This window comes from Trachemys scripta, chromosome 1 (genome assembly GCF_013100865.1).
Source record: "Trachemys scripta elegans isolate TJP31775 chromosome 1, CAS_Tse_1.0, whole genome shotgun sequence".
Taxonomy (NCBI): domain Eukaryota; kingdom Metazoa; phylum Chordata; order Testudines; family Emydidae; genus Trachemys; species Trachemys scripta.
Genome location: NC_048298.1, coordinates 84,258,001 through 84,269,548, shown reverse-complemented (window position 1 = coordinate 84,269,548; position 11,548 = coordinate 84,258,001). Strand labels below are relative to the sequence as shown.

General features: G+C 39.3%; 1 protein-coding gene across 3 annotated transcripts in view; it reads right to left on the bottom strand.

Annotated features, from left to right (window-relative positions):
- Positions 1–1,255: 1,255 nt before the first annotated feature.
- Positions 1,256–11,548, bottom strand: part of GAS2L3 (growth arrest specific 2 like 3) — a 31,411-nt gene continuing 21,118 nt past the window's right edge. For all 3 annotated transcript variants that reach the window (XM_034773679.1, XM_034773696.1, XM_034773689.1), the window contains 4 exons: positions 11,364–11,427; positions 10,353–10,491; positions 8,727–8,834; positions 1,256–3,265 (listed from right to left, as the gene is read on the bottom strand). In XM_034773679.1, the coding sequence (XP_034629570.1) occupies positions 1,826–3,265; positions 8,727–8,834; positions 10,353–10,491; positions 11,364–11,427 (1,751 nt within the window). In that variant the 3' untranslated portion in view covers positions 1,256–1,825. The remainder of the gene's footprint in view (positions 3,266–8,726; positions 8,835–10,352; positions 10,492–11,363; positions 11,428–11,548) is intronic.

Genomic DNA, 11,548 nt, shown 5'->3' with positions numbered 1-11,548 from the left:
TTTTCAGCGTATGAGTCAACAGTACAAATTCATTACTAGCATGAGATTAATTCCACTGCAGTCACTAGAGTTTTTCCACTTACAGATACACTGGGCCAAACTCACCACTGTGTAGGTAAAGCAATTTAGCAACAGACTTTTTTCAAGACAGACAATTTTGTAGCCAAGCAAGCTTTTTAGACTTGCTGTCTCAGATACCAAGGCTGGTGTATTTAATATGCCAAAGGATTAGCTAGTAGCTTGTTTACACAATATCCACTTTCAGCAGACTAATTGGTACCCTACAGTATGTATGCATACTTTAAATATAGCCATAAATAACAGAGAATTAACAAGGTGCTGATAATGACATCTATAAGGTTGCCACTACCAATTAAAAACCATGATTCGTTTATAAACAGCTCTTTAACTCCAGTTCTGAGGGGTGGAAGAAAAAAAAAAAAAAAAAAAAAAAGGACTATAATGTATCCTTATCATTGGCCCATAGGTAAATTCTTTAGGAGAAAAATATTCTCTCAGTTTGTAAGTCACACAACCATATTCCATTTATGAAACTTAAGACAGAAGATTCCTTTTAAATGCTTGCATTGCTGTTCCTTAAACTTGTAAAATATCCTGACTTCAGATAACACTGACCCAGAGATGGTAATTAGTGCAAGTGACCATAGTTTTCAGTCATTCAGGAAGAATTTCACCCTTGTGCAAAGGTTAGCACCAGGCCGAGGCACCATACTAGTACTTCTTAAACCCTATTTTGAGGGCTTAAGTGTTATGTAAGAAGCCTCATGCGGCCCTCTGAAGAGGGTGAATGTAGCCCTGTTAGAACTTTGGGAAATGGTTACTTAACTCCAAAAAGGCATGACTATGTAGCAGATTTAAACAGAAGATACAGCCTAGGGAGAAGAGAGACTTTAAAAACAACAATGGCAATTTAATAAAACTGTCCACAGCACCACCCTCTTTCATTTTTTAAAAATATATCTTGTCATAAAAAATAAATAATAATAATCAAAAACAACAACAGTGTGACATTCAGCCATGACATTCAGTGTGAGAGTGTTACCGAGCACTCAAATGCTAAGGCACTAAAAAGATGAGAGCCAAAGCCAAGATTTTTAAAAGTGACTCATGCCCAATTTGAGATACCTTAAAGTGGCCAGATTTTCAGAGTTTGGATGCTTAGCACCATCTGAAATATCAGGCCACTTTAAGGCATCTCACCCCACTTCGTCCCCCCCCCCCCCCAAAAAAAAAAAATCACCAGCCATTTGAAAATTTTGGCCTAGAGTCCTAATTCCTCTGATCTGTATCAACTGCCTATCCAAAACTTGATAAATTAGTTTGCTCAATTAGTGCAATGAAAGGGTTAATCCTGTTATCTTTATTTTCAAATACGTTGGCTTTTAGTGATATCAATTATACATGTACAGTATATGTAATGTAATTAGCAACAGCAGGAACTTGACACCGATGTACCAGAATGTTCTGAATCGTCATCTGGATCCTGCTTTGGAGAAATATCTAGAATAAGCTAAAATCCATTAAAGGAGAGTAGCAACAGTCGTCCTCTCCAAAACCAAAACAGCCTTAAATCACCAAACTGGTGTACTCTGTCTGTACTGTGTTATGATGAATAGCAAGTAACGTTACTTTTCATATGTAATAAAAGTGGAACAGTATTTAACTACAAAGTATGGACAGAGTATATAGTAATAATCCTTATAGAAAAAAAAATACACTTAGGTCTCATACATGTCTGAGACATAAAAGTGTTACCATTGTAATTAGTGTAGTGTTATGTAAATGGAAAGCACCATATTTCTGCTTACTTTCTGGGTTTCTTATTGCCTGTCATAACAAAATAGTGATCATCTTGTTTAGCCTTCAAAATAGGATTTTTTAATACACCAGTGGTCCCCTTGCCATATGCTATTGTAGTCTTTCCCTTTGAGAGGGGTTTCTTGGCTGTTGAAGCCAGGATTTCATCACTCTTTTGGGAGGTTTTGATTGAGGAGTGACTTGTTGTGGAAGGCTGTGCCGTCTTTTTTGTCGTTTGTGCTTTGGCTGAAGTTTGGGGAAGTCGTACAACAGATAATGGAGTGCGTTCAGGATGTTTTGATAAACTGGATCCTATCTGTGGGTTTCTACTGCTATCTTGTCCCCGTAAACACTTTACTGCAGGCTGTTTATTAGCAGCTGAAGCTATGTTCTTGCTTGGAGATTCCAGAGGAGGCATTAACTGTGATGTTTCACCAGCTGCAAGCGAAGATGCAGAATCTGGCTGTTTTAAGACCGGAGTGGTTCTGAGATTCCTCCCTGGGCCAGATCCTGTTTGTGGCACTCTTCTGGGAGGCCTGGACCCTATTCCTGATGCTTCATTGTTACTTTTGGAAGTGGGTTTTGCTATTTTTGCAAGAGACTGATAAGAATGTGAAGGCTTAGAAACAACAGGCAGATTTGCGTTAGGTGGCCTAGCAGATTTTGATGAGGATTTTGAAGCAATAGAATTAGGTTTGGTGATGGAATTAGATACAGTTTTGCATTTAGAAGGAGCATATTTTTGTTTTGAAGCCATCATTTCTCTTGTCCCAGGTAATTCTGAAAGCTGACTTGTAGAACAAGAGAGGGTAGGATGTAAAATTGTTGCTGGAGAATTTTGGGATGGTGCAAGTTTGACATTAGGAGTATCAGGGGACCAGATGCGTTTGCGCAGTGGCCCTGAACAATCAGGAGCAGTATTTAATAATGCAGGTGAAGAACTTTTGTTTGTAGGTTGTGCAAGTTTTGAAATAGCAGAAGTTGGTAAGTTGCGTGCAGAAGAATCCAGTTTCTTTGAAGCACCTGTTAAGGATCTGAAAGGAGACTGGGCACCCTTTGCTGGAGATCCTTGTAACTTGGAACGAGCTGATATGGACTTGGTTGCCCCTTTTGGGGATGACAAGGCAGGTGACTGTGGACGTTTAGATAATGCCTGCTTACCACTGGCCACCTGAGCGGCTTTTATAACTGAAACAGGAGTGGGTGGTTTTGAATTTTGTTTCTGAAACATATTAATAGCCAATATGGGATTCATGAAAGGAGGCTGCAGAGTTCTAGATGATGAATCAGGGGTGTCTTCATTGGGGCCACCTTTCTGAAATGCCAGGATTTTTTGCTCCAGAGTTGCAAATTGCAGCACTCGACATGGATCATATTTGAGAAGAAAACCTTGAAGAGTGTCCCAGCCTCCACCAACACGTACCATCACATGTTTTCCATGCAGCATCTAAGAAGGAGGGGGAGAGAAGCAGATGGCAGAACACTAAAATCATATCTACTTTAGTACACCATTTATTACCAAATGTAACACAGGACGTGTAAGGCACTAGCAACTTGAATGTATCCTATTTCTAAGAGAGCACCCTTTAAACAATAGCCTGAATTTCCCCTGGTTTTAAATTCTTTTTTTTAAAAAAGGAAAGGATTTCAGGGGTTTTCTACTCCCCTCTTGACATTAATAAGGTGTTTTCCAGCAACTGAGACACTGACTGAATATGCAGGGGACAACTAAGTGTCTATGGGCTACTAGGTGTTACGGTAATACAAATACAGTACATTCTCATTTATCCAAATGGCCTGGGGGACACCTGAAACTTTCAGATAACTGGACATTAGGATAAAAAGAAGTTATTAACTAACATAGGGCTCTGGAGAAGGGACATACTGGATATGGATAAGTAGGATTTTCAGAAAAAGGGAATTCAGATAACAGGAATGATACTGTAATAACATAAGTGTAATGTGACAGATTGGTTTATGTTTGTATCAAATTGTTGTATGCAATGTTGCGATAGCTGAAGAACAGCTCTGTGTAGCTCAAAAGCTCGTCTGTCTCATCAGCACAAGCTGGTCATAAGAACTGCCATACTGGGGCAGACCAAAGGCCCATCTAGCCCAGTATCCTGTCTTCCGACAGCAGCCAATGCCAGATGCCCCAGAGGCAATGAATAGAACAGGCAATTACCAAGTGATCCATCCCCTGCCGCCCACTCCCAGCTACTGGCAAACAGAGGCTAGGGACACAATCCTTGTCCGTCTTGGATAATCTTTTTTGAACCCTGTTATAGTCCTCGCCTTCAAAACATCCTCTGGCAAGGAATTCCACAGGTTGACTGTGCACTGTATGAAGAAATACTTCCTTTTGTTTGCTTTAAACCTGCTGCCTATTAATTTCATTTGGTGACCCCTAGTTCTTGTGTTATGAGAAGGAGTAAATAACACTTCCTTATTTACTTTCTTCACACCAGTCATGATTTTATAGGCCTCAATTGTATCCTCCCTTAGTTGTCTATTTTCCAAGCTGCAAAGTCCCAGTTTTATTAATCTTGCCTCATATGGAAGGTGTTCCATACCCCTAATAATTTTTGTTGCCGTTTTCTGTACCTTTTCCAATTCCAATATACAGTACCTTTTTTGAGATGGGGCGACCACATCTGCATGCAGTATTCAAAATGTGGGTGTACCAGGGATTTATAACGACGATATGATATTTTCTGTCTTATTATCCCTTTCTTAATGATTCCCAACATTCTATTAGCTTTTTTGACTGCTGCTGCACATTGAGTGGATGTTTTCAGATAATTATCCACAATGACTCCAAATTCTCTTTTGTGAGTGGTAACAGCTAATTTAGACCAAATTGTTTTATATGTATAGTTGGGATTATGTTATCCAATGTGCATTACTTTACATTTATCAACACTGAATTTCATCTGCCATTTTGTTGCCCAGTCACCAGGTTTTATGAGATTCCTTTGCAACTCTTCGCAGTCTGCCTTGGACTTAACTATCTTGAGTAGTTTTGTATTACCTGCAAATTTTGCCACATCACTGTTTACCCCTTTTTCCAGATCATTTATGAATATGTTAAACAGGACTGGTCGCAGTACAGACCCTGGGGGACACCACTATTTACCTCTCTCCATTTTGTAAACTGACCATTTATTTCTATCCTTTGTTTCTATCTTTTAACCAGTTACTGATCCATGAAAGGACTTTCCCTCTTATCTCATGACAGCTTGCTTTGCTTAAGAGTCTTTGACAAGGTCCCTCACCAAAGGCTTTCTGAAAATCTAAGTACACTATATCCACTGGATCACCCTTGTCCACATGCTTGTTGACATCCTCAAAGAATTCTAATGGATTGGTGAGGCATGATTTCCCTTTACAAAAAGGTGCGTTGACTCTTCCCCAAAATATTGTGTACATCTATGTGTCTGATAATTCTGTTCTTTACTATAGTTTCAACCAGTTTGCCCGGTATTGAAGTTAGGCCTGTAATTGCCGGGATCACCATTGGAGCCTTTTTTAAAAATTGGCGTCACATTAGCTATCCTGCAGTGATCCGATACAGAAGGTGATTTAAATGATAAGTTACATACCACAGTTAGTAATTCAGCAATTTCATATTTGAGATTCTTCAGAACTCTTGGGTGAATAACATCTGGTCTGGTGACTCATTACTGTTTAGTTAATTAATTTCTTCCAAACCCTCCTCTACTGACACCTTAATCTGGGACAGTTCCTCAGATTTGTCACCTAAGAAGAATGGCTCAGATTTGGGAATCTCCCTCACATCCGCAGCTCTAAAGACCAATGCAAAGAATTCATTTAGTTTCTCCGTAATGGCCTTATTGTCCTTGAGTGTTCCTTTAGCATCTTGATTGTCCAGTGGGCCCGACTGGTTGTTTAGCAGGCTTCCTGCTTCTGATATACTTAGAAAAAATTTTGCTATTACTTTTTGAGTCTTTGGCTAGTTGTTCTTCAAATGCTTTTTTGACCTTCTTAATTATATTTTTACATTTCACTTGCCAGAATTTATGACCCTTTCTATTTTCCTCACTAGAATTTAACTTCCACTTGTTAAAAGGATGCCTTTTGGCCTCTCACTGCTTCTTTTACTTTGTTGTTTAGCTAATGGGGGCTCTTTTGGGGTTCTCTGTGTTTTTTAATTTAGGGGTATACATTTAAGTTGAGCCTCTATTATGGTGTGTTTAAAAAGTTTCCATGCAGCTTGCAGGGATTTCACTTTTGGCACTGTATCTTTTAATTTCTGTATAACTAAATTCCTCCTTATTGTATAGTTCACTTTTCTGACATTAAATGTTACCACTGCTGTGGTGTTTTCCCCACCACAGAAGCCCAACAACATCCTCTTCCAATACAAGATATTACCTCATCCACCTTTGTATCAAATTGTGACTTTCAGTTGACATTAACTGCCATTTTGAAGAATGTAACCTACCTTTGGGTATGTAATTGGAACTGCCTAGAGCTGTCAAAGACAGATGCAAGGCAGCTTATTGTAATGCCCAATGCCTCCCTGAAGAAACCAACATTAGAATAATCAACAGTGATTGTTTTCCAAACAAAGGCGTCCAACTTTAGAACAATGATTTTGCTACAGAGTGTGGCCAGGAAGAAGGAAACTGGCTTTCCCAGTTTGGACTCCAGGGGCGCTGGACCATCCCAGTTAATCACCCAACTGTGGTTCTGAAGCTGATCAGTTGGTCACCTGACAGAGGAGACAGAAGCCTTATTTAAGGGTAGGATCTGCTCTAGGCTTCCTCTCTCTCACTGAGCAACCATTGCCAGATGGCAGGAGGGCAGTATATCCACTTGACATACTGACTGGCTTAGGACTCACAAGATGGGTGAACATACACTCAGAGGAGAGGATGTATAGGCTTTTGTTATTTTTCCCAAAGATCTGTAGCTCTTGTGTGTTTTGAGAGTAAGAATTACCAAGGTTAAGAAATCCCTGTGTTCCTTGCTTTACCTGCCACTTGGTCCCTGAGTTAAGCTATAAAGCAGAGCACCCATGGCAAAGTGGAACTCTGGGGGTGCATGCATAAGCAACTGGGGCAGATTGGGAGGTAACAGCACTGGTTTCGGAGCCTAGGGCAGATGGACAGCAGAGTACCACACTGCAAGGAAGAGTGTCAGACAGGGAGTCTGCACCCAAGAGTGTGCCTTACAGGCTCAGAGCTAGAAAACAGCGAATGGACTCTGCTCAGACCCAGCTGGCTTGGAAGGCTGGATCCATTTACAACAAACTGGAGGTACCTACTAGGCAGTCTATAACATGTACACAGTAAACTGAAATAATAAAGCAAAAATTGTTCCTGCCCACTTCTTTCCATTATAGTAATTGTATGTGTCATTTCAAACTATAGGCAGTAGGTACATCATTTTCAGACAGAAAAGTTGTTTTCACGTTGATGATGCCCCTTCAACATTTAGGCTAGCATAAGAATTTGTGAGGTTAAGGGGTAGATCAGCTACACTACTCAATAGCTCAGAAGTTGGATAGTCAAGATTCAAGGATTAATATTCTTAATTAATACTCAGTTATCTTCCTTTGCACTTCAGATTCTGACTCTGAATAGACACAATGCAGTAAGGCACTATACTTCAAACTTAAGGGATTCAGTCTAGTTGTCACTATTTACATGGCAGTGATGTTTGGGACATTATTTACACTATAAAATCATGATATCTCCTTTTAGAGAGAGTTTTTTTATGAAATGTAAGAATTTTACGTTTATAAATTTAATATGAAAGTCATGAAGACACAAATATATAGTGATCAGTTTCTGTGTAGCTAATATTTCATGACTTCAATGCTTGTTTCCTTGTTAAACCAATATTTTTGAATTAGTACGTATGAACCAGAGTGCCAACAGCTAGGACTCGGGGGGGGGGGGGGAAGGAGAGAGGGGAAGGGAGAGAATGTATTAGACACCTACAGACTAGAAGATTAAACTTATTAGCCAGAGAAGTTGTCTGTCTTTTTCTCTGTCTTCCCCACCCTCCCAGACACTACCCAAATATCTGCAGTGTTCTGATAAGAATCCCAGATATTCACAGCTGCTGGAGAGTAGGAAGATGCTGGAGGTTCAACCAAGATGCTTTTGGATCAGTCTCTGGATAGACAGTATTATATTTGAAGCTCCAACCACTCTCTAATAGTCAGAAGGGAAAAAGTTTTCTGCCTCTTTCTCCCTACTCCAAAGTCTCCTGGCTGCTGCACACACTACTCTATCAAATGTCAAGTATAGCAGATTGTTGTAATGCCCCACCCAGTCTATCCACACACCAGCTTCTAAGCCATGTTTAAAAATATACATCTTTCCCCATGACCAAAACTCAAGTTTCTGCCAGTTCTGCTTGTCATAGCTTTATTCATAGAGTGAATGTCTGCCCCCATTGTAGCCCAATTACCCCTCCCTTCAAGCTGAAGTCAAGGCCATTCCACCATGCTGGCGGCGAGAGGAGCATTTTGATGGGCCACCCATGGATACTGGTCCCTTTCAGAGGTCCCTAGGATATAAAACTGTCATGATTACAGACAGGTGTCTGGATGTTCTGATGGGACATTACAACAGTTTACTGTCCTTGATTTCCAGTGTTCATCTGTCTAAACATTATTCCCTCCCTGTTATGCCCCTAGGTCACCATAGTTTACCAAAAGACCTGCAAGAGATTCTAAGGGGAAAAAAGACTGGAGGGCCATTGCCAATGGTCCAGGGATGAATCCAGTGAGACAAAAAACATGCAGATTGTACACTTTTGTTGTGCTGGACAGACATATGAACCCAAGTGAAAAAGCTCTGACCACAGGCCGGATACAGTGGAGGCAAAGCTAACAAATGAGGTGAGGAAACATTTTGAGAAACTGCACTTACTCGTATGAAGAGTATTTTATCCCCCAATCTATAACGTCCTTCAGATAAGTACTCAATCGAAAATCTATGGGAACAGCTACAGGGAAGATCTTCTGCTATGTGCTTAACCTAGATTTTAAAAAGGAAAATACCTGTTAGAAAATTGAGTTTTTTCAAAAGAATTACAGGTGTGTAGTGTTTTTTGTTTTGGGGAATAACCACTGATAGGTCATTTAACCATGGCAAAAGATTAAATATGTCCCTGTCAAAATACTTTCCCTCATTACAAGATGGCCTGAACAGATAAAACTGTCCATGGACAAGATTACTTTAATTTTTTGAGTGGCTCAGATCTGGTTCTTCTAATTTCTCATTTTATTAGAACACTTTTCCTACTTAAATTCTCTTTATTTTCTTTACCCCAATTCATTTGTCAATAGTAGTAAGGGTAGCTTCATAAAGATAGACTTTATGTCTCAGGAATTGTATCAGATGACTGGGCCTTTCTTGAATTGCTGAAATGGTTTTTAGTAGGCCCAGTCTGATCTGTCTCATCAGAAGAGCAAATTGGTCAAGATTCTGTACTTGATTCAAAAACACCAGTATTCTCCAAGATAGTTGGAAATCTTCTGTAATCTTACAAAGGAAAAAAAAAAAAAAAACTGTATCCAGAAAGGAAGAAACAGAGATACAATCCAGACAATAAAAAGGAAGCCACCCACAACTTACCCTTAATGTTGAAGAGAAATGTTCATTTTAAAAAGCAGAGAAAGGGCTTCAAAGAATGGGTACAAAATAGAAATGCAACGATGCTGCTGAGCTACAGAATTACTCACCCTTCAACACAGAAAGATAGACTGAGGGCTGGAGCATTCCAGTGAAGCAAAATTTAACAGAGTAGGAAAAATGAGATGCAGGTGTGATTATTAATTATTATTATATTTTAACAGTTTGAGGTGTGTGTGTCACAATGGATTTAGTCATCCAGTCTCAATCTATGAAGCCACAGACTATGAAGGAAATTATTTTTAAAAAATTAAGTTTAAATACTCATTTTTAAGTAATTTAGAGCAGCAGTGTATCAGTCCCTTATGGCCTGTTCACAAGCTAAGTGATTCATTTTCTTTCTGCATGAAAGTCTGTTTCCTTAGGGGTGCAACTACAGAAATTTGGTCAAACATTACTCCAAGATATTTTAGCAGGTTTGTTTCTTCAGCAAGTTTTCATATTAAAAAAAACCCCCAAACCTTCATTTTGTAACATATGTTTAAAAAAGCCTATTCTTTTAATATTAAATAGTTTGGTCAAACACCACTAAATAATACCATTTAAGACTTACTCATCCAGTGTTCTCCTGTCTTCCATCAGCATAGGAAAGAAGGATGGAGAGATTTCAGTACATGCTTCCCTATGCTGAGGTGTCTGCTATGTACCCATTTAACACTCCTACTTATAGATACAAAGATGCACTATGCACACTTAGAACATGTCTATTGGAGGAGGCATATCCTTGCCCTTTCAGGGCAAGAAGGCAGATATATGCTACATAGAAATTCTTTGCATTTAATTAGCTAAATAGCACATATGCAAAATTAGGAGCTGGAGTAATTCAAAGCCCACACCGCACAAAATATGAACAATACTTACTGCTTCATGCAGTTCCCCATGGTGGCAACATGACTTTGGGGTGCTGAGAGATGTTACAGGCCCAGAGGTCATTAACAATGTCTCTTCTAACTCAATTTCGTTCTCCAGTTTTACTAGCACAGGAGGTTCAACTCCATACCTGAACACAAATACAAAGATGATAATGGGGTAAGAGGAGACATTATGAAACTAAACAAATAGAAAGGAGCCAATGAAGAAAATACATGTAAAGTATAACAACTGAATAACTGAACAGGGAAAAAAGCAGCTCATATAAGAAAAGTCTGGTCAGTCCGAGGATTAATTATCTAATAAGTCAAATAATAGCATTAAGGTTAGAATTTCTCTCAGACATGCTTTAAATTGGTTAGAATCATTTTGCTGCTGTCTGGGTTCAGTTTAAATAGCAGGTACACATCCCCAGTGAATGTACCACAGTGGGGGAAAGATGGTCTTAGAGAGGCTACAGCAGAAGCTAGTAAAGTTTTTGAACAATTTAAGTTATGAGGAAGTGTTAAGAAAGTTGTTCTTCTTCCCTGTGGAAAACAGGAGACTGAGAAGACTTAGAGATTTTCAAGTTATGAAATTACTGCAACAGTTGAGGCATTTTTCAAACTTAAGTTTTAAGAACAAAAAGTTAAAGTTCTGCTTTTGAGGCCACATAGGTCTCCATTCATGATCTCCCCGCCTTACAGATGTAGATATCTTGGTGCTATCTATGTGCTTGATTGTGACATTTAGGCACAGCCTGTATTAAGAAGCAGTGTGGAGCTGCACCTCACTAGAAAGCATTCAGGCAGGTATTAGCAATAATATGAAATTTTTGAAGAGTATCCTTAGTATAGGTAGGCCATAACAGCAGAGCTGTTAATTACTCTCTGAACCAAAACAGAATCTATTTTCATTGTACTAAAAGACTGCAATTTGCAAAACACTGTATGTAACCCAACACTAAAACTTTATATGCTCAACAGAATGCAATTTCTAGTTAGAAAACTACAGAGTGCATACCTCGATACAATGCGACCAATTTCCAGTAGACAGAGATACACCTGTCTTGGATCCTTGTGCAAAACTACAGAGGAAAAAAATAAGTCATACTTCACGTTTGGAAAGCTTTACCAGATAAGGGGGCGGCCTGTGAACTAAGTACAGAAAATAGAAGACAGGTAGGGTTGTCACCCATTCCCTAAGTC